At 47.1% G+C, this 23,718-nt stretch overlaps 1 protein-coding gene across 3 annotated transcripts in view; it reads left to right on the forward strand.

Moving 5' to 3' along the window:
- Positions 1-8,002, forward strand: part of Sppl3 (signal peptide peptidase like 3) — a 110,071-nt gene extending 102,069 nt beyond the window's left edge. For all 3 annotated transcript variants that reach the window (XM_078038989.1, XM_078038990.1, XM_040289384.2), the window contains 5 exons: positions 2,307-2,413; positions 2,844-3,007; positions 4,030-4,229; positions 5,114-5,223; positions 6,303-8,002. In XM_078038989.1, coding sequence (XP_077895115.1) covers positions 2,307-2,413; positions 2,844-3,007; positions 4,030-4,229; positions 5,114-5,223; positions 6,303-6,374 — 653 coding nt within the window. In that variant the 3' untranslated portion in view covers positions 6,375-8,002. The remainder of the gene's footprint in view (positions 1-2,306; positions 2,414-2,843; positions 3,008-4,029; positions 4,230-5,113; positions 5,224-6,302) is intronic.
- Positions 8,003-23,718: the final 15,716 nt, after the last annotated feature.

Raw genomic sequence — 23,718 nt, forward strand, 5'->3', positions numbered from 1 at the left:
GTGCTGCGGTTGTTGAAAAACTATAGATATATGTGTGCAGTGAACCTTGTCCTCAAGGAGCTTCTCTTGGTGCTCAAGTTTAAGAACCTCTGCTGTGTGAAGAGACTATGTAGGGCCAGGTAGAGGCAGAGAGACCAGGTGGTTACTGTAGCAGTCCAGGCTAGAGATAGCGTAGCTTGTACCAAGTGTTATAAGAGAGTATTCCAAAATGACCCACAGATTTTGGTCTGCACAACTAAGAGAATAAATATAGACACTCTACTCTGGTGGGAACCAATTTGGAGAAGAACTTGTGATAGATTAAATGTGAGAGGCCTGTTGGACATTCAAGGAAGTATTTCACTTAGCCCTAGTCTGTATGAATCAGAAGTTGAAAGTTGAGATACAGACTGGAAATAAAAATGTGTGATAGACTGAGATTGGAGGAGATGATCAAGGAAGTGAAGCAGAGGTAAGAGCAAAATTGAGAGGGCAGGTTCAGGGTCTGGGAACTGAGGAAGAGCTACAGCAAAACCTAAAAAGCAGATACAGGAGAGGAACCAGGAGTGTGCACTTTCCTGAAAGCCATGTGAAAAGGGAGCCGGAAGCCATCGATGGTCATGTACAGATCAGCTGAGATGAGCACAAGGGTTCCTTGCTGCGCTTAACAACAGGAGGGTCCTTAGCAGCCCCAAGAAACTCTGAAGTAGCAGAGATGAAGCCTTTGAGGAACGGGTGAAAGAGGTGAATATGATCTAGTCAATCTTCAGGTAATAATGTCTGACTTTCAGAAAGCGAGTGGAAGAGGGGAAATAACCAACTACCACAATAAGGGGAAAACCAGGAAAGTAAAACATACTGTAGGACACATAGTTCCCATCTTAGCTCCCATCTCATTAAAAAGACCGCTGATTGGGGGCTGGTGTTGTGGCTCAGCGGTAGAGCACTCGCCTAGCACGTGGAAGGCCCTGGGTTCGATCCTCAGCACCATATAAAAATAATAAAGGTATTGTGTCCAACTATAGCTAAAAATATATTTTTTAAAAAAAAACCTGCTGATTGAAAAAGATTTAAAAAACATAAAGATCCTGAACTGGATACTGGCTTAGACAAACTGTATATAAGAGACACTCTGGAGTCTATTAGAGACGTTTGATTGAGATGAAAATTCATTGAAATGGAAACTCATAATTGTTGGCTTTAAAGCAGATTTTAGCTGAATGTGGTGGCAGGTGCTCGAAATTCCAGTAACTTGAGAGGCTGAGACAGGAGGATTGCAAGTTTTAAGCCAGCCTCAGCAACTTAGCAAGATCCTGTCTCAAAAAAATATAGAAGGCTAGAGAATATAACACCCCTGGACTAATCCCTAGTATATAAAAAAAATTTTTTAGCCAGGAGCAGTGATGCACCTCTGTAGTCCCAGCTACTCAGGAGACTGAAGCAGGAGGATCGAAAGTTTGAAGCTGGCCTTGGCCACTACATCTCTCAAAATAAAAAGGTCTGGGGGTGTAGCTATGTGATAGGCAGGGCACCCTGGGTTTAATCCACAGTACCAAACGGAAAGATGATTTTGTGATCTCGTATTTTAAAAATACACATGGCTTGCTCACCGTGTAATGCCCTCCATGTTACAATACAGCAAAATAATCCTTGACAGATGACAGCACATTGTACTTTTCAGTCTCCCTACCGAGAAATAAAATTTATTTTCTGTATAAAAATACATGTGTAAAAAAATTCTGGGAAGATGTTTTACACCATTTATCTCTGGAGAGTGGCAATGTAGGTTTTGAAACCTTAACAGTGTTCTCTAGTTTTCTATATTTCTATAATGTAGCTACTGCTTTTGTAGTAAGTATTAAGGAAAATAGAAGGATTTGGAGACAGCTCAGAGGACCTTTTTGTTGAGGAGGGATCTTTATGTGAGTGTTAAAATACAATGCGAATGTGTAATATTTCTAATAAAGGAAAATCCTGTAAAGAGAGAAGAGTGACTGGCTGGAAGGATATCCTGAGTGGAGGAAAGGGGATGTAGTCTAGGGCACAGTTGACTCTAGAGCAAGGACAGTGCAGCCACAGCAACAGGGGATGGCCAGGAATGAAAGCAAGGAGGTCTCAACTGAGCCTGACCTGCCGCTGTATGGTCCAGCACCATATCTAGCGGGAGACAGGATGCTTCTCGGGGCCCAGCAACAAGAGTGTGGGTATAAGTGCCTAAAATTATAGTTCAGGGCCCCCAGACTTCAGAAGGAACCACAGACTGTTGGGTGGATAAGCCGAAGAGCTTGTGGAAAGAGTCACAAACCTGACTGCTCTCTCCTCCCCAGCTCTGGCCATGGGTCTCTGTGTCGCCATGATCGCCTTTGTTCGGCTGCCTAGCCTCAAGGTTTCCTGCCTGCTCCTCTCAGGGCTTCTCATCTACGATGTCTTTTGGGTAAGCATCTGTTTCCTGAAAGCCCCTGCTCTCCTCATGTGCAGTTGACGCATTCACTGCTGAAAGCCGTCCACTCCAAGTACCCAGAGCCTGCTCCCTGGGCCACTCCCTGCAGCCCTGCGCATGTTCACAGGGTGCTGACAGCTGGTTGAGCTTTCTCCCCGTAGAGCTGTGGTACAGTAGCTCAGGGTGGAGGAGGCAGCCAGCAAACGAGCTTCCCTGCGTGGGAGCACCCAGTTCTACTGTTGGGGAGTCTCCGGGCACGAGAGACATTGGGAAACCTGGAGGCACACTTGAAGAGCAAAGATTTTCTTCAAAGCATGCAGTCAAAGAAAGTATTGATGAGCTCTGCTCTGAGAACAGAAAGGATGATACTGAAAGCGAGTTGCTTGCAGCCCCCTTCACTAAAGGCACCTCTCCACCCTGGCAGGTATTTTTCTCAGCCTACATCTTCAATAGCAATGTCATGGTGAAGGTGGCCACACAGCCGGCCGATAACCCCCTTGACGTTCTATCCCGGAAGCTCCACCTGGGGCCAAATGTTGGGCGTGATGTTCCTCGCCTGTCTCTGCCTGGAAAATTGGTCTTCCCAAGGTAGGACTGGGCTGTTGGGCCTCATCCCGTTTCCTTCCTCGGTTGTGTGTCTTCTCTTCAGCATTCTGGCCCTAAACTGAAAAGAGCTAGGAGGCCACTGTCTCTAAAAAGTGAGGTTGAGAATACCGACTTGACTTTCCAAGATGCATCACCGAGTGATATGGATGTTGTGTTTTATATTTGATCGATGTTACTAAACACCTGAACATCATTGCTAGTCCTGTTTTATTAATTTTTTAGTCCTGGGGATTGAACCCAGGGACCCTTAACAACTGAGCCACATCACAGTCCTTTTTGAGACAGGATTTGAGTCGCTTAGGGCCTAAGTTTCTGAAGCTAGCTTTGAACTTGGCGATCCTCCTGTCTCAGCCTCCCACGTCACTGCAATTATAGGCATGTGCCACTGTCCCCAGCTTGTTCCCACTTTCTAAAGTTGGCTAATATTAATAGAATCAGGATCATTTTTACTTTTAAGACACTCATATAAATGTTCCAATAGTAAAATTGAACATTTCCTGGAAATATAATCATGGCAAAATTAATGTGCTGCTTTTATCTCCTGTGTCTGGGAGTAGTCGGTCACTATTGACACTGCAAATAAGCATCTATCTCAAATCATGCTTTGCCCGACATTCCAGAGGAGGTAGTGTTGGGCACATCACTTCAGCAGTCATGACAAGCTGCTGTCCTGAAACACTGAGGCCCCGGATTGGAGACCTCTACTGCCAGTTCCTAAGGGGCTTTTAATCTTTAAACTGTAAAACTAGTGTCCACCAGTAGAGATTGCTCTCTGCCCTCTGGATGAGTTCTTTGACTACTTAAAAGCTGACAGACTGGGGCTGGAGCTCAGTGGCAGAGCACTTGCCTAGCATGCGTGAGGCACTGGGTTCAATCCTCAGCACTGAATAGAAATAAACAAAATAAAGGCATTCTGTCCACCTACAACCACACAAAAAAAGACTTTATACAGTAGTAGAAATTGGATTGAGTGTGGCATTCCTAACATGTGCTCCACATTTCAGCTCCACGGGCAGTCACTTCTCTATGTTGGGCATTGGAGACATTGTGATGCCCGGTCTGCTGTTGTGCTTTGTCCTTCGCTATGACAACTATAAAAAACAAGCCAGCGGTGACTCCTGTGGTGCCTCTGGACCCGCCAACATCTCCGGGCGCATGCAGAAGGTCTCCTACTTCCACTGCACCCTCATTGGATACTTTGTAGGTAAGAGTGCTGGGAGCTGCTGCTCCTCTCGCTGGCTGGCCTCCAATCTTTGGGATCACATCAGGTCTTCCAAGTGCAGGTGCTGACCTAGAGAGCAGGAACTCTGTTATCTGTTCAGATAACTAAAAAGGACCCCGCCCAGCCTGTGAGATGATGCACACCGTCTCTGCTGTGGGACCAGCTCCCCACTGAACAGCACAGCTGAGAGCCACAGACGCAGTACACAAGATCGCACCCTGAGCTCAGCATAAATCACCACAGAATTTAGTAAATGGCAGAGATTTACCTTGATTTGGTCAATATTTCTGTCACCCCTGACCTCAGACTCTCCCCAGGCTCAGTGTTTCTCCAGCCAGCTCCCCTACTGACAGCCCAGTTCCATGCCCGTGACCGTTACAGTAGATTGGATAGGGAAGAGCACCTCTCCCAAGCCTCCCAACATCAGCACTGTGCTCACCTGCAGCACTGCGTGCACATGGGTTCACTTCCAGGCAGAAACCCTGACAGGGACAAGGCAAGTGGCATTACTCCCGTGAGGCAGTATAGGAGGCTCAGAGGGGGAATTCCTCCCCAGCCTTACACAGCTCATGTAAGTATAGTAAAGTTGGAACCTGAACCCAGGGCTCTGCCTTCAAGTCCAGCATCACACACCACAGGAGGCAGAGGGAGAACAGCCCCAGTCAGGGTGGAAGGGAGGGTTGAACCAGGCACTGAGCGAGGAGTGGGACTTGGGCCAGTCACATGTCCTTGGAGTTGCTCCACATTTAACTGCTGGAGCTGGGCATTTCATACCCTATCTGTGGACTGGACTGTGTCACATCCTGTTTCCCAGGTGACAGGGCCTCCCTTCTTTCAGGATCACTTACCAATGTCTTTCCTTCCAGGTCTGCTCACTGCTACTGTGGCGTCTCGCATCCACCGAGCTGCCCAGCCTGCCCTCCTGTACCTGGTGCCATTTACCTTATTGCCACTCCTCACCATGGCCTATTTAAAGGTGAGAGGAGGGCTAAGACTGTAGCTCAGTGTAGAGGGTCTTCCCAGCACATGCCTGGGTTTTGATCCCCAGGACAGGGCATGAGGTGAGAGAAGTGGATGTAAACCTGCAAAAGCAGTAACTTGGCACTGACCTTGGGTTTGTGCACATACTCTCCTCACTGGAGGGGGTTCTGCTTGAGCCCCTGATCTCGACTGTCATGGGCGCTGGCCTGGCATTGGTGAACTTCTCTGGATTCTTAGAGCCATTAGTAGAAAATGGGATTGATTAGACCATTATACCAGCTGGTCATGAATTGACTGACTGAAATTCCAAGAGCCCAACTACAGGGACTTCCTACTACTTCTCTTAAAGCAGTACCTAGGGCTAGGAGTGTAGCTCGGTGAGGCTCTGGGTTTGATCCCCAGAACCAGAAGGAAAAGAAGAACAGTCCCCTAGTACTCTAACATCTTTTTTAAATCATCTTGCATTAAGGCTTGGGAAGAATTAAAAAGGATTTAATAGAATTGAAGCAGTATATGGTAAAAACTAAATTCAGAGAGCACATTACTTCATTTTCCAAATTTGAATCACCATCTCATTTTTATAGCTAGGAAACAGGCCAAGGTTCCTTAACCTGCCTAAGGCCGTTACTATCAGGGCTAGAACCTGTATCGGGCTAGAATTGGAACAGAGTTCTTAAAAATCTTTCTTGCTCAAGGAGCCTGAGATCATCTCTTCTAGCAGGTTCTCCTTAAAATCAAGTTATGTTTGGTTTAATGCTCTTTGAGAGCCTGTTTGGAGGTTCGGGGGGGGCGATGCAGCTACTTGAATGCCCTTGATGGAAGAACGGTCCTCCTTTATCAAGGACTGAATGTGCAGCTTCAGGAGGGACACACCCATCTAGCCAGACAGATCAGCCAGATCAACCCTGGCAATCAGGTAACAGATGTCACAGCCAGATCACTCTCACAGCTATTGACTGCTCTCTGGCCCCCACAGAAGCAGTTTAATCTGAGATTGAGAATCAGAAAGGACTTGTGGCTTTGTGTGCCTCTGTCTAAATCTAACTCGGATTGACTGTGTCCCTTCGTTCCCAGGGTGACCTACGGCGGATGTGGTCTGAGCCATTCCACTCCAAGTCCAGTAGCTCCCGGTTCCTGGAAGTATGATGGATCCCACGGGAAGTGACCAGGATGGCCGGTGTCATCCTTTTCTCTCACCGCGTGGTTTTGTTTCCTCTTCTTAGAGCTGGCCTGGTACTCAGAAGTCACCTGTTTAAGGAACAGGCATGTGACTGGAATCTGCACCTGAGGAAGCCGGTTGGCAGGGAAGGGTGCTGGCCCTGCTGGTCCTCCTGCAGTGGTAGGGTGGAGCCTTTCAGAGTAATAGGCCCTCCCTCCCATTTTTGGGGATCTGCACCGGACTGTTACGTGCAGGGAGATGGAGATTTGACTATTTAAAAACTGCAAACGGCAAGGAGTCGTTTTAGAACTTTTTGAACACTAAAAGGATTAAAAAAAAAAATTAGCAAACCGAAGTTTCTTCAGTGAACCCTCCAGAACTTTGGGACCAGTTTCCTGTGGGGGACTCAGTTTCAGAGAACTGAGACAGAAGCTCTTCTGTCATTATTTTCTTCTTTCCTTTTTTTGGATTTATTAAATATTTTCTGTGGTGTGAAGTGACTTATTAAATCCACAGACATTGAGTGACTTCTTACAACATACACATAAGGATTTGTTGTAATGAGTTCATGTCCACCCAGATGTCGTATTGGCGGTGAACAAGGGCACGGTTTTTATACATACGTACATATATATATATACACACATGCGCACATAGATATATACAAATAAACAAAATTAAAACCTGCTAAGATCATGCTGTGTAGCAGACAGGGGCTTGCTGTGATTTTGAGCATGTAGAGCAGTTTACTGTGGCTTCCTTGTATAAGCTGCCATCTCCCCGTCACAACTGACCCTGCAGTTACCAACCAGGATAGCATTTGGACTGACAGACTGTGGGCTTTGGGGGACTCTTAACTTGGTTTGATCAGTGTAGCAAATTAGGGATGAAAAGTTAAAACAAAGTCCTTTTCTTTTTACAGGCTTCTCCCTGCAGGGTTTTTAGTAGTTTCTTCCTGAACCAGTGCATGTAATATAGCAGCAGGTGTCTTTGTGCTTTCTGATCATAGTAATGTACTACCTGTAAATACATTTTTCTATTTTGTATTTTTTTGTATTTTTTTCTTTTTTTGGCATTTTGTTTCATTGGTGTGCTGTATTTTCCATGCCCTCACTCCCTTAAGAAAAAAAAAAAAGGAAAAAAGCAACATAATCCTGTCCTTGCTGTTGTGATTATAGTCTTGACTTACCTGTGGTGACAACTGGGTATTGGGAACAAATGCCGTCTGAGACGGACCCAAAATTCCAGGAACCAGAGAAAGAACAGGACGTCCTTGCCTTCAGGAGCCAGCCCTGCGCGGGGTCTTCGCTCTGGTGGTACCTGGTGCAACGCGTGCTTTACCTCGGTGACCCTCAGCTTGGCATTGTCCTGAAAAGACCCGACGACAGAGGCTGGAGAAGGGCCCACACACCCCAGTTCCTTCCGTAGAGTGTCCCCTCTGTGGCCTGCCTGTCCTCCCCGTGCACTGAACTGGTGTGCCGTCATCTCTGTGGCATACAGTTACTGGGTGGGACTCCCGCAGTCAGGGCGCTGGGTTCTTCTGTTTTCTTCAAATCCTGCTGAGGGGTTTGGAGTGTTTTGTTTTGTTTTGTTTTTAATAAATGACTCCTTTCTAGCCTTTGTCACATCATCTTCACTTTTGGTGGCTGGTACCAAGCAGATGCGTCCCATCACTTCCTATTGCTCCGCCTCTTCCAAAAGGCCAATGGGAAGACCTTGTCTTTCTCCAGAATTGCTCACCTGGGGCTCTGGTTTGGTCATAGCGATTGTGCACAGCACTCAAGCCACTCGTGGACGTCAAGAATAGACGTGCTTGTGTGTTCATCAGCTGCGGCGTCCTGGGCCCTCAAGGATCCATGTGGCTCCACAGGGCGGGCAGCCCTCTAAGGATTCAGATTGAGGACATGAGCCTGTAAGGGGTAGAAATATCATCCTGGCTGTCACTTTGACTTTGTTGTCAGTTAAAAAATCAAGTTCTAGACAGAAGGAATGTAACTTTTTGGCCATCCTCGCTTCTCTGCAGGTTTGGGGTAAGGAATATCTGCATGGCACTCAGGACTGACACTTGGATTCCACTTGCTAATCTTCAAAGTCCTTAAGACTGTGACAGAGGCCAGGCACAGTGGCACACGCCTGGCTCCAGAGGCTGAGGCAGGAGATCCTGGGTTCAAAGCCAGACTCAGCAACAGTGAGGCCCTGAGCAGCTCAGTGAGACCTGTCTCTAAATACAGAATAGGGATGGGGATGTGGCTCAGCGGTCAAGTGCCCCCAAGTTCAATCCCCAGCACCCCCCAAAAAAGAATTCAGAGAAACTGCAAATACTTGTTCTAAATAATCATGGTAGACAGTAGTTTCCTCTAGTTCTCAAAGTCATGCCTTTTGATGGAGATGGCAGTGGGCTGTACGGGAAGAACGTCCCTTAGCTTTCTCTGCTGGTCCTCCGTCCTCCCTCTCCTGATCTGTCCTTGTTCTGTTCTTGGTGGTTTCTGAGATGCTGTGGGAGTGAGGGGGGTCCGGAAGTCCTCACGGCATGTCTGCAGTTCCCGCATAGACCCTGTCCCTTCCTTCCTCAAGAGTCCCGAGGTTCCCCCTGGCCCCAAAGAAAGGGCCACATGGGAACGAACTCACAGTGATGACGGTTTTCCCATTTGAGCGGGTGAAGACGCGACATGGTTTGCCCACATTCCTGTCGTCACAGCACGTGCCTTTGCTGAGCGCCCCTTGGGAACATGGGAAGTGGGCCCCCCCACCCCCGGTCAGGGGACAGGGACAGTGGGGTCTGCCAGGAAGAGGTGAAGGACTGGTCCTCTGTAAGGCGGCGGGGGAGAAAGGCCTGGCGAAGCGCCGAGGCACTCCTCCACAGCAGCTCCTCGCCTCTGACCACCTCCTGCAGTGCTGTGCAGGGACACTGCCATCTTATAAGCCCCCGCCCCGCCCTCCCTGTAGCCTGGGGAGCAGTTCCATGTGAGCATGCATCTGCTCCTCAGGACGCCCAGGCAGCAGTCCTCCTTCCCCACGTCCCTACTGGTGGTTGGGACAGCCTCATCACTGAGCCCATTCTGGCACTTTCCCAGCAGGGACAGCACTTCAGGAACAGTGGCTTCTCCCCGGAGTTGGCCTCATTGCAGCAAATCCCTGTGAGAGCGCTCAGGCCTCCGCCGTCTGCTGGACAGGATGCGCCAGGTAAGACTGATCAGGGTCACTTCCACACCTGGCAATGTCCAGAGCCTCCTCTACTTGCAGCTCCCCACAGTTCCCACCCCCACCTCCCAAGGGGAGCCGCGCACTCTCCTCGACTCATTTCAGTCACACTTTGTTTCTTCCTCACCTTCTCTTGGAAACCCAAAGCCCTCTCCTGTCATTAGAGGATGTTCAGTCACGCGCAGTGCCAGGGCCGTGACAGGCCCTGGATGCTTGAATGAACCAAGCACCACACCCTGGTCCCCTGCTTTCATAGGTTATGCACGGGCTGCTGTGGCTCACTTTGATTGATCTGTGGGCAGAATGAGGTGGCAGCTGTCCCCATGCACGAGATCACACATTGGTACCACACTGAGTTCAGGAGTGGGTGCCACAGTTCTCTGCTGTGACCTGGGCCTTATGTAACAGTGAAGCCCGGGCAGGACTCCCTCACTGCAGGACTGGCCAAGAGAAGGCTGAAGACAGGTGAGTGCAGGAGCCCGGGGCTCCTGATGGCACAGACCAGCGAGTGCCCAGGGTATAAATGGCCCAAGAAGAGCCAAGCCCTGTGTAGCACCTGGTATGCTGGTCTTGAGTCACAACAGGGTTTGGAGGTCACCATTTAGCAACAGCTCCATCTAACCTCCTGCAAGGAGCTCGTGGCCATTGTGACCATGCAGCGCTTACTAAAGGTCACACGGATGCGTCGTGGGGTCTCTGATGTTTGGGTGATGGCGAACTCAGGTGCAACTTGGGCCTCATCTGTGGTTCCTTTCGTTTGTGTTCTGGCTGTGAGGTTCCTCCCTGTCTGGTGGAACTTGTACAACCTGCCACTGGTTTGCAGGCAAGAGCCTCGCCTAGGGGCCTGAAATAGATGAGCCCAAGGGTTTGTGCAGCCCACGCTGAGACTCAGAGAAGGTGACGGGAGCTTCTAGGGACTCTGCCAGTTCTCTGCCTCGCCAGCAAAAGACCATCAGCTTCCAAATGAGAGATTTGCTCTGCCCACCCGAGTCTGGGGCTGGCATGAGCCTCATTCCAGCTTTAGTCAATGAACCTCTGCCATTGGAGGCAGCAAGTCCTCACCCCACACCGGTGCGATACACCTTGATTTCCCTCCTGGGCACGTCCTGGGTAGCCATCCCACGGCAGGGAGAGGACAGGAACCCAGTTTCAGAAAATGAGTTTGAAGATTGGCCAGAACCTGGGGAGCAGCCCTGGCGAGGTGCTAGTGATAGAGCCTTCTGTGGGTGTCCCTGGCAGGTGGCCTCATGGTCAGCAGGCTGAACCAGGACTGAGTGGCCGTGCCACGCCTGCCTGGAGTCCCACACCCACATGCCTTGGCCCTGGCCTCTCCACAGCCCCTGCACCCTGCTGCCAGCTTCTCAGAGTCTGTCCTGGACACCCTGTGGTCCCCATGCCGCCCTCCTGGGGCTCTGTTGCCAACAGGCCCTCCCTTGGCAGCCCAGACACTTGACCTGGGTGGTCCTGGAGAGATGGCGGTGGACTGGGGCAACTGGAAGCACTAACAGGACTTGCTGCTAAGTTGGAGGCAGAAGGTGGGAATTCAGGTGGCTCCACTGTTTTTGTTTTGTTTTGTTTTTTTACTTGAACAATTAGTTGTCAAAACTGAGATTAAGAAAAAAGTGGGGCTAGAAGCATTCTGTTTTAGGCAGTAGAACAGATGAAACTTAAGAACTGCGAGTCGCAGGCATGGAAACGGCATCTGGAGCCCTAGGGAACCTGCAGGGTATCTCCAGTGACAGGCAGGAGGGACCGCGTGATGGAGGTGCCCATCAGCGCTCACCCCTCGTCCAGCCCCCTGAGGCCCTGGGTTAGTGACAGAGCCCCCTGTGTGGTCGTTCCGCAATCTGAAGAGGGATGACGGTGCCTTAATTGAAGCATTCCTCAGCCCCTGCTCTGGTCCCGGGTCTCACACCCTCCACGCACAGTCCGAAGTCCTCGGAGAGTCAGAGACAAAGTGACCACATTCAAGCAGATCCATACGCTGATTCTTCAAGTGCCACGGCTCCCTGTAGCGCTTCCATTCATGAAAGCTGGTTCCTCTCCGTGGCTGAGGGCTGAGGGCAGAGCTGGCTCGAGTCCTAATCCAGGTTTCCAATCGTGAATCCTGAACAGATCATATGTCTGGACCCGAGCCTGGGCCGGTGGAAGGCTAAGGCTTCCTGCCGCCACAGGACCTGACAGGAGGGAGGACGGGTGAGCCTGTCATGGAACCATGTCCCTGGATGTCCAAGCAGCCCTCCTCTGCCACAGTCCCTCAGGGAACATTAGATGTGGCCTTCACCCTGTCATGCTTAAGGAACAGGCTAGATGAGGCTGTGTGTGTTTTGCAACTAACACAGAGAAGAATGCTCACAGCAGAGGCCTAACCTGCCCGGTACAGAGCTAGGGCTGCAAAAGGCCCCCAGCTGACTCCCGAAGTGACTCAAGTGGGATGGGACCCACCTCATGGACCCTTCGCATTTTGGCTGCAGACGCCCAGGTATCATCCTGGAACCAGAGTGGCAAACAAACTAATGCTTTCAGTTTTCTAAACTTTTTAAAATTTTCTTTCACAGTAAACGCTTTTTGTGGCTTCATCTACTTCAGTGGATCTTAAAACCCTGATGTTGTTTCTGAAGAACAGAAAGAGCTGCCGGACCGTGAAGCCACCTCCCTGCTAGTCATTTGTGTTAGAATTCAGAACTTCCAAGAGGTTTGTTCTGTTCTGTTCTGTTGTTTTGTTAACACCTTGGAAGAGAAGACTCAATGAGCCGACTCCAGGCCTATGTTAAGATAAAAGCTGTGCCATCCCAGCCACTTGGCTCAAGCTTGTCCATCCACAGAAGAGGAAAGGAGTAGACTTCATGGAAGGCAAGGGTGAGCCAACAGAGCACCTGGAGGGCCCTCCACCTCTGGGACAAAGGGAAGACGTTGGGTCAAGGGATCCTTCAATGAAGTGGATTAAAAACCAGCTGAATGAGTGGGCTGGGGTAGTGGCTCAGTGGCTCACCTGGCATGTGTAAGGCATTGGGTTCAGTTCTCAGCATCACATATCAATAAATAAAATAAAGTTCTATCAACAACTAAAAAATAAAAAATAATAAAGTTAAAAAGAAAAACTGACTGAATGAACCTCTCTAAAACCTGATGTTAACCTGGACAGATGTCCCTGGGCTTTGTCCTCAGCCTGGCCCGTCCAACACTCAATAATTTAGCTGAAAACAACTGTGAGCACACAAGAAGAAGATCTGAAGAAAGGAGGGAGGACACAGCCATGATCCAGAGTAAGCTTTGGGGCTGGGCGCGTGGCTCAGTGGTTCTGTCCCCAGCACCAACAAAGATATTTTTAAGGAGAAGCTGGCAGCCTAGGAGCTAGGACAGAATTACACCTGGAGAAATTTGATGGAGAGTCTGGGCAAATGGTAGCCACCGACCAGATACTAGTAACACCTTCAAGAGTCCTTTGAGGTAGGTGCTATTTCTGTCACCAATATACAGAGGACTCACCAACCTTCCAGGTCATCAGTGGAAAGCGGCAGAATAAACTCTGATCACCAGCCTGGGTCCTTAACCATTGAATTACTTCATCACAGAATTACAAATGACCTCCACCCCCCAAAGCACAGGTCAGTCACTAAACACTGTAATGGCTCCGTGGCCTATGCCCAGCTCCAAATTTTTCCTTTTATTTTATTTTTTTTGAAACCAAAATATGTCAATTTTAATCATCCACAATATGTACTAACCATCATCAGAACTACCTGGAAACATTCAGAGTTCTTACAAGCTACAGGGTAAGGCCGTCGGCTTCAAACTTTAAATCCATCCACTGCCTACAGCAAATGGAGGCATCAATCAAAAAAACTGGGTTTCACCATCAGCTCCTTTGTCCCTGTTCTTCCTGCCTCCAGTGAGCCTCCTGGCCACACGAGGAGAAGGTGGTCACATGCCTTGATCAGCATCCCCAGATGGCCATGGGGGTCTCTGTCGACAGGGAAGGCCTGTGCAAGTGATGCCTTTGGGGTGGGACACCACTCACCCTGTTAGAAGGGGCAGAGAAGAGCTGGGGTTTGGGCCGCCCGGACTCTGTGCCCACTAAGCTGTTGTCCAGAGAGACCTTCCTCTCCAGGATTTCTGCAACACAGTTGACCACTACCTACTAATGGGAGCCTCGAGGGGGAGGGACCTGAATACATGCCTCCCGCCAAGCCAAAACTAGACAAGCAGAATCTGTGAGGTTTTCAAAGCAAATTTCAGTGTCTGAATTGCAGACATGAAAGCCACCATCAATAGCGGTTCTATCTCCAGTCTTCCTGCTAACCCTGGCAAAATATGGGTGAAATGCAGAGCACATATTCTGAATGGCAGCAAAGAGGGATCTGCCTCTGGTGATAGCGGAGGAGCTCCTGTCCATCCAAACCTCCTGCAAATGACAACTATAAATTCTCAACAAAATAAACAGACCACTACCTGAGGTGGTGAAGAATGACCAGACAGGAGGCACAGGGGAGGGAGCTGCAGCTGGAGGGAATGGGCTGGCCGAGTTTCCCATTTGTGTGGCTTTTTGCCTGAGGACAAGCCCTGGTGGCACCTGGTGGTGTGATTCAAACTTGCACAGAAAACCATTGTATTGGGCTGGGGCTCGGGCTCAGTGGCAGAGCACTTGCCTAGCATGAGTGAGGCTCTGGGTTCCATCCTCAGCACCACATACAAAAACAAGCAAATAAAATAAAGGCGTGCCTATCTACAACTACCAAAAGAAAAAAATATTAAAAAAAAAAAAAGAAAAAACACACAGTATCACTGGCTTCAAGTACCAAAAGAAAGCACTTAATATGTAAGGGGATAAATCCCAGAAAGGAAAGAAGCCTCACATTCTGGGTAAGCTGGGCCCAAATCCCTGATCCCCAGAATGCCCAGACTCCAAGCAGCCCAGGAAAGAATGAAAGAAAGAGAGAAATTTCAGCTGCTGCCCATACAGAGGAATCAGTTTTCAGGCAAGTTAAATTCATGCTTAAAAAACAAAACAAAACACTTTCCTGGGCTGGGGACATAGCTCACTTGGTAGAGTGCTTGTCTCACATGCACAAGGCCCTGGGTTCAATCCTCAGCACAAAACAAACAAACAAACAAAAACACCACACACTTCTTCATAATTTCTACACAGTATTATTCATGAGACCTAAAATTCAATTCATAATTATACATATATGTGAGCACAAAAACAAAATCCCAGCCAGGCACAGTGGAGCACACCTGTCATCCCAGCAGCTCAGGAGGCTGAGGCAGGAGGACCACAAGTTCAAAGCCAGCCTCAGCAACTTAGTGAGAACCTGTCTCTAAAAAATAAAAAAGGTTTAGATACATTGCTCAGTGGTTAGGCACCCCTGGGTTGAATCCCTCGGGGGTTTTTGTTGTTGTTGTTGTTTAAAAAGAGTGAACGCCAGCCAGGACAATTTAGCAAGATCCTTTCTCAAAATTAAAAGTCCTGGGATGTAGCTCGGAGTTAGAACTAGAGGACCCCTGGATTCAATCCACTGTACCAAGAGGAAGACATGAAATCTGTGCTCAAGAGAAAAGGCAATTTATGGAAACCAACTTTGAAATGTTAGAACCGACATTCAAGATTTTTTACATGAGTTAATCTCACTGTGGTGCCCAGGTGGTTTCAAACTCCTGTGCTCAAGTGATTCTCCTGCCTCAGCCTCCTGAGTAGCTATGACCACAGGCATCCACCACTGTGTAGTAGCATTCAAGACTTTTAAAGTAACTATTATAACTACACCCAAAGGTATAAAGGAATATATGAATGAACATGGTGAATGAACAAATAGGAACTGCTAGCAGAAATTTTACAGAGAATCAAATATAGAATTTATTCTAGAACTGAGAAGTACCATATTTGAAGTAAATTCAGATGGGTTTATAAAAATCTAGAAGAGAGAAGCTTGAAGATTCCCAGTACAAAGAAATGATAGATGTTTAAAGAGATGCTAAAGCCAGGCACCCTGATTTGATCATCATACATTGAATACACGTATTAAATCACCACTCCGTACCCCCCAAAATCACAATTATCACATGTCAATTCTAAACAAATTCACTGGATAAGATTAACAGCACATTGAAGATCACAGACTTTAAAATCAGCAAGCTTATGAAACAGAGCCAATGTTAGTAAACCTCTTCCCTAAAGGATCAGAGTAAATAGTTTCAGTTTCGTGGGTCAAAATTTTCACCAGCTACTCCTTTCTGCCACTACAGAGTGAGGGCGACCCTAACAGACGGAGAGGGATACAAAGAGTCAGCCTGGGGAGGGCTGTTCCCAAGCCCTGAAATACACCCACAGACTTCGTCAAAGCTGCAGAACTGAGATGAGAGAGATGGGGCCAATGACCAGAGCCTCAGTTACCTGTGGGACGGTGTTAAGCAGTGTAACCCAGAAACGGCTGGAGATGCAGAATGAAGAAAGAATGGGGCAGAAAATGTCTTGAAGTAAACAAGGGCTGGGCTGGAGCTCAGTGGAGGAGCACTTGCCCAGCACATGGGAGGCCCTGGGTTCAAAACGTATCACCACATAAATAAATAAATACATAAAAATAAAGGCACTGTGTCCATCTACAACTAGAAATATTTTTTAATAATAATAATGACCAGTAGAAATTGCTAGCAGAAATATTACAAAGAGAACCAAATATATAATTTCCTCTAGAACTGAGAAGTTCTAGACCAGTAGAATAGAGAAAGAGGAATAAGACGAGGGAGGGAGAGAGATTGAAGGAGGGGGAAGGGTGAGGCGGGGCACCTGGACTGAAGTGGAGTATATCTAATTCCATGCAGATAGGATTTTATCAAAATGAAGCCAAGTAACTGGTGCGGTGGTGCACACCTGTCATCCCAGCAACTTGAGAGGCTGAGGCAGGAGGATCTCAAGTTCAAAGTCAGCCTCAGCAAAAATGAGGCGCTAAGCAATTCAGTGAGACCCTGTCTCTAAATAAAACACAAAACAGGGCTGGGGGTATGGCTCAGGGTTCGAGTGCCCCAAGTTCAATCCCTGTACCAAAGAAAAAGAAAAAAGATGGAACCAACTATTATGTATAACAATGATGCACCAATAAAAGTATAAAGGCAAATATACACGTGCACAGGTGGATAACAACAAATGATTGGGAAGAAGGGAATTTGAGACAGAACTGAAAACCATTGATTTCATAACCAAAATAATGAGAAGAGGCCAGTCCAGGAAGAGGTACTTAACAGGGGGTTCTTAACTGGGGGTTCTTCTTCCTGCCGAGGAGGGTGTAAGCCACCAGAAAACTTAAAATCTCAAATAATTAGTGAAGAACAAAACACAAATAGTCAGAAATATATTTACAAAAGCAAAGCCCCTGACAGATCTAGTCCGCCTGGGGGCTGGACTAGACAAAGGAAAGATGGCTCCAGTGGCTTATTTAAGGGGTACATGGAAGGCAGGGATAAGGCTTCCAGGGCAGAATCCTGCTTGTGATGTCCTGCAGTCAGAAGGTCGAGTGACATCTTGGCAGGTCACACCCTTCTCGGATACTGTGAGGGATCTTTGGCAGAGCCTGAGGGGCAAGTTCACCTGCATCCCTGGGGTGGGGGTCACCAGAGGGTCCCAGTGCCAGACCTAGCCCCTCATTAGACTGCAAAGCACAACACAGTCCACCATGGACCACGGGCGGCTCTCAACAGGTACTAATTTTAAATATGATGATGATGAGGAGGAGGAGAAGGAGGAGGATGGAGGACAATCTGGAGAAAGAGTTTTAAAGCACAGCAAGCCCCAAGCAGAATCAAGAGAAGAAAACACTAAAGTTAGTCTCCAAACTAAAAACAGAAAATTTCAAAAAGAACAAGAAAAAAAGGTCACATTGCACAGGGGAACACGATGCAGTTACATGACTCTCTACACATTCAAATCTCCAAGCAGAAGACAATGGGATGGCACCTTTAAAACTACGAGAAATAAACATCGCCCCACATCTGGATATGGAGCAAAAATAATCCTTCAAAAATGAAAGCGAAATATTACCATTTTCAGAAAAACTAAAACTAAGAGGACTTACTGGGAGCAGATCTGCATGACAAGAACCACTGGAGATAAGTTCTTTAGACTCAAGGAAAATGACCCCAAACAAGAATTCAGAGTCACAAAAAGAAATAAAACAGCCAGGCTTATTTGGGCTTATTTCCCAACCACCCGGGAGGCTGAGGCAGGAAGATCGAAAGTGCAAGGCCATCTTGATCAACTTAGTGAGATCCTGTCTCAAAATTAGAAATTAAAAAAATAAAAAAGGCTGGGGAGTAGCTAAGGAGTGAAGCATCCCAGGCTTCTATCCCTCATCACACATACACACACACACACACACACACACAAAATAAGACCATCAGTCTAGTAATATCAAAACACTCCCTGGTGATCATCTTCCAGGGGAAGGCAGTACAAGACACGGTTGCCTCCCATGTCATTATCAGACTGGCCTGTGTGACCACAAGCATGTGACAGAATAATATGGTACTCAAGAGGCTAAGGCAGGAGGATTGTAAGCTCAAGGCCAGTCTGGAAAACTTATCAGATCCTTCCTCAAAATAAAATTTAAAAGAATAAAAGGGCTGGGGACGTAGCTCAGTGGTAGAGCACTTGCCTAGCATTTGTAAGGTCCTTGGAGGAGGAGGAGTAATAACAGCAGCAGCAGCAATATGGGATGATTTCCAGGACCAGGTCATAAAAGAAACTGCCACAAGTAGACCAAAAAATGGGAGAAAACATTTGTAAACTATATTGATAAGGATTTAGTATCCAGAATGAAGAACTCTTTCAACAATTTAAAAATCCAATTAGGGCTGGGTTGTGGCTCAGTGGCAGAGCGCTTTCCTAGCATGCGTGAGGCCCTGGGTGGGAGTCTCAGCACCACATATAAATAAATAAAATAAAGGTCCATCAACAACTAAAAAATATTTTTTTAAAATCGTTTTAAAATCCAATTAGGGGGCTGGGGCTCAGTGGTAGTACACGTGCCTGGTATTTGTGAGGCACTGGGTTCAATTCTCATCACCACGTATTAAAAAAATACAGATCTATCAGCAACTAAAAATTATTTTTTAAAAAATCCAATTAGTAAAGTAGGCAAAAGATCTGAATGGAAATTTCTCCAAAGACAACATACAAATATCCAAGCAGGAAACGAAAAGATGCTCAATACCATCTCTCTCCAGGGAGATGCAAATCAAAATCACAAGAGGTACAACGTCACACCCACTTGCATGACATTAATTTTTTTCAAAAAGACAAGAGTCAGAAGAATGTAGAGAGATTAGAACCTCATGGCATTGCCTGTGGGATTATAAAATGTTGCAGTTATTTTAGAAAACAAGTTGGCATTTGCACAAAAAGTAACATGGTTACCTCCAAAGCCAGCAAGTCCACTCATAGTTACTTATGTATCCAAGAGACAATATGAGTAAAAGGAGCCCCTAAGTCATTTACATAAAATGTCCAGGAAACACAAATCCCCTAGAGACAGAAAAGAAACAGTGCTGCAAGGTGGGGGAGGGGGGGGAGTAGCTGCTCACAGGTTCTCTCTCTGGGGTAACTAAAATATTCCAGAATTAACTGGGGATACCCTTCAGTGGTGGGGGGCTTACCTAGCATGTGCAAAGCCCTTGGTTTGATCCCTTGCACCTCAAAAAAAAATTCAATTTAGTCAATAGTGATTATAACTTGTGAACATACTAAAAAAAAAAATCCACTGAATTGTACACTTTAATAGGGTGAATTTTGTGATATGTGAATTATGTCTTGATTTACCAGGAAAAAAGAATGACACGTCTTCCTGTCTTAGATGATGGTGGGAGGTCAGATGCCAGGTCATGAGGACACTCAGCAGCTGTCTGGGGGTCCACATGTAGACACTGGAGCCAGCAAGTCAGGCCCTCAAGCCAGAGTCAAGCCTTCAAGTGACCACAGCCCCAACCATCAGTGACTCCAATTTCACAAAAACCATGAGCCAGGGTCACCCGGCAAGGTCAATTCTGAATTCCTGGCCCAAAGAAACTGTGCAAGACAATACATGTGGTTTGTTGATTTAAGTCACTAAATTACAGGGTAATATGTTTTACAACAGATAACCAGTGCACCTGCAATTGGGAACATGTGGATTAAATGTAAAAGACCTTTCGCTCAACTTCCTTAACATCACTGAGCAGAAAATTCACATTGTAGAACAACAGGTGAGCGCAAGGACCCTAACCACCACTGCTGAGCAGGGTGCAGGGAGAGCCCTGAACCCCCAGATGCCCACCAGGGACAGGCCTCAGCACCAGGTGGCAGGAAGTCCCCACAGGTGTCACCCTGCCCTGGCAAAAGGCCTCCGTGAACAGCATGGCCATCATGGCCCTGAACCCCACTAATGTGTAAAATATGTGTTAATTTTTTTAAAAAGGCAGAAAAGGAACCGAGTGCTCTCTGGGGCAGCACATTTACTAAAATTGGAACAAACCCAGAATGATCACCAGGGTCTCTGCACAGAGTGAACACAAATCATGAAGCATGTGTTATATGAATACACAGATATTCACATATATGTATTCGTATGTACATATGGACACAAATTTTTATTTGGTGCTAGTCCTATTTATTGCTATTGGGGTGCTATTGCTTCCAGGACCCCTCATCAAAGGAAATATATGAGCGTATAATCGTGCATATGTACATTTAAATATGTGTGAACACATAGACGTTTACATCCACACTTATTCCTGATTGTTTCGTTTTGGGGGTTTTTTGTTTTGAGAGGGGCTCGAACTCTGTTGCCAAGACTAGGCTCCCATTTGCAATCCCCCTGTCTCAGCTTCTGGAGTAGCCAGGAATTCAGGTGCCCACCACTGCACCTGACTCTATGTTGTGGAGTTGATACAGTAGTACACACTCATGGGTACAGGGTGCTAGTGTGACACATGCATGCAATGGGAGAGATCAGGGTAGTTGGCATTTAGTTGGAATGGCCCTCTAAAGGCACAGCTGAAATGCCAGCTGAGGAAGTGACCCGAAAGGACAGGTGCTGTCCACCCGACACCGTGTTTATGAAATCAAGGCTGTCTATCTTGTTCTATGCACCATAGGAACAACGGGTGAGGTTTTTAAAAATATATATATTTCTAGCTGTATATGGACACAATTCCTTTACTTTATGTATTTATTTTTCCATGGTGCTGAGGGCCCAACTCAGGGCCTCACGGTGCTAGACGTGTGCTCCACCACTAGGCCACGAACCCTGCCCCCAGCTTGCGTTTCTTATGCCCCAAGTCTGAGCACCAAGGGGTTGGACATCCTGATCAGCAAAGGGACCAGCAAGAATCCTCGTAAGCTAGCGTGCCGCAGCCCAAGGACCAGCCAGAGGAAAGGAGGAATCATAGTTGGTGGAAGCAATTGATCAGGAGAAGACAGGATCGTTCCTACAGGTAGAATCCCAGGTCGTCTGCCTGGATACCTCCTTTGTGACCTTGGGTGGACATGTGCAGCGACCACAGACAGGGGGTGATGATCAGCAGCGTTCAGGCCCTTCCAAATCAAGAGTTTGGGTCACTCCACCAGGTGAGGTGCTGGGCACAAGAGGAATTTAGAACAGAGAAAAAAAATGCCTGAAGAGAGCCGGCAATCCCAAGGTCAAGGGCGGAGAAAGAGGCTGTAGTTCACCCTCTAGCTGCCTCCCAGCTTCCCAGGGAAGAAGGGCCTCAGAAGAAGGGCTGAGAGAACTTCTGAAAACGTGCCTCTCAGACGCCCTGCAGGGAGCAGGACCCGCAGGAGTCCCCGCAGCAGAGTTGACATCTGTCCTAGCCAAGGTGCCCCACCACAAGTCACCTCCTGAGAAACCCAGGGTCCAGCCTGCTCCGGGGACTCCCTACAGTGCAGCAGTCAGGACTGTCCCTCCACCCTCCCCTCCTCACGCTGTCCCTCTTGGTGTCCTCGCATCCCAGTCTGATGGCTCTCCCCTAATCCCCCTCACACAGAGATTTCCCTAATGGCTCCCCATTCACTGAATCCTGGCATCGTATCTGAAAGGCCTAGGAGGCCTCCTGTGGAATGGCACCAAGAAAAACATGGAGCTCGTGGGACGTCTGTGCACATGGAGAAAACAATCAGAGCAGGGCACGGGCACACACACCTGCAACCCCGTTCACTCGGAAGGCTGGGGCAGGAGGATCCCAAGTCCAAGACCAGCCTCAATAATTTAGGAAGGCCTGTCTAAAAGAGCTAGGGATGTGGCTCAAGGGCAAAGCACCCCTGGGTTCCATCCTTAGTACCAAAGATAGAGAGATAATCAAAAGGGTTTTATCCACTCGGAGGAAATTAGAAAAATCCAAGACAAGTACATAGAACTCGGCAAAAAAATTAACTCCAGGAAGAAACAACATTGTTAAGAAAGAAAGAAAAAAAATATCTACTCTATGGCTCAGCTATGACGTCATCGATATGGTCATAGTAAAGTCAACACTGAACACACACATATGTATATATATACTTTTTGGCAGTACTGAGGATTGAACCCAGGGCCTCACACATGCTAGGCAAGCATTCTACCACTGAACTACCTCCCCAGTTCTATTTAATCTTTGTACGTTTGAAGAAAAAATATAAAATTAAATGCTATAGCATAAAACTTATATAATGCTTGTGCTAGTGAGGTTTAATATCTATATAAGTGGCCTCTTCTCTAGAAAAAGAAATTAACACAATTGATCCTACAGAAGATATTTTAAAAAACCAGTCTAGAACAGATTGAGAAAGCAGTTAAAAAATCTGCCCTCCATAAAAGGAACCTCAGCCAGGTGTGGTGGCACTCACCTGCAATCCCAGTGGCTCGGGAGGCTGAGACAGGAGGATCACAAGTTCAAGGCCAGCTTCAGCAACTTGGCAAAGCCCTAAGCAATTTAGCGAGGCTGTGTCTCAAAGTGAAAAATTAAAAGGTCTGGGATGTGGCTCAGTAGTTAAGCACCCAGGGTTAAAAAAAAAAAAAAAAAAAAAAGGAACCTCAAAAAAAGTGTCACAGTGGGGCAAGTATAATTCTCTCTCGTAGGATAAGTGGGTACAACCACTATGGAAATCTTGGGTGCTGCATACCCTATGAACAGCAGCAAGTCCATCCCTAGAAATATGTTCATCAAAACAGAAGCCTTGTGTCCACCAGAAGATAAGGACAAGAGTGTTCTCTGCTTCACCTGTATTGAGAGAAGCTGGAAAGAACCCTGGATCCCTCAAAAGAATAAGTAAAACAGCACATTTGGGGCTGGGGCTCAGCAGCAGAGAGCTTGCCTAGCATGTGTGAGGCACTGGGTTCGATTCTCAGCACTGCATAAACATGAATAAATAAAATAATGGTATTGTGTCCATCAACAAATAAAAAACACGGAATTTAAAAAATAGCACATTTGTACAATGAATATACAGCTATGAAAAAATGAACTAGTGACCATATTTTGATAATGTGAATAAATTTCACAAACAATATCAATCAAAAAATTTGAGACTCACAAGAGTCTCACACAAATTTATATCCTTGTTTATGTGAGGCTCAAATGCAGACAAAACATGTCTATGGCCATAGGAATCAGAATAGAGGTGCAGCTCCAGGGGACTGCACTTGCCTAGCACGTGCAAGGGCCTGGGTTCAATCCTAGCATCAGAAAAAAAAATTAGTGGTTACTTTGGGGGCTACTGGCTGAGAGGAGGCACCAGGGATTTCCTATTCTGATATGGAGGATTCTTATTCAAGCACAGTTGTGTGGGGGAAATCACTAAAGCAGCACACTTAAAATGTATGTACCTTGCTCAATTTCTTTTTAAATTAAAAAAAAGGGCTTCTGGCACAGATGGTTTTATAAACAGTTTTAAGAGAGAAATAAAAGCAAAGCCCAAAGTTCTTCCTCGGGGTTTCTGTTGCAAGCAACCTGGTTACTCCCTCTCAGCTGATGTCCAGGGGTCCTGAAGCCAGGGTTCTGACCATGACAAGCGTTAAGAACCCAACCCCCGGAATACTCACAGTTACTGCTCAGACGATTTTAGGCTGTGGGCCTTGGGCATCAGGACATGCCACAGGGTGTCAGGTATCAGAGGCTCAATGTAAAGAT

This window comes from Ictidomys tridecemlineatus, chromosome 2 (assembly GCF_052094955.1).
Source record: "Ictidomys tridecemlineatus isolate mIctTri1 chromosome 2, mIctTri1.hap1, whole genome shotgun sequence".
Classification (NCBI taxonomy): domain Eukaryota; kingdom Metazoa; phylum Chordata; class Mammalia; order Rodentia; family Sciuridae; genus Ictidomys; species Ictidomys tridecemlineatus.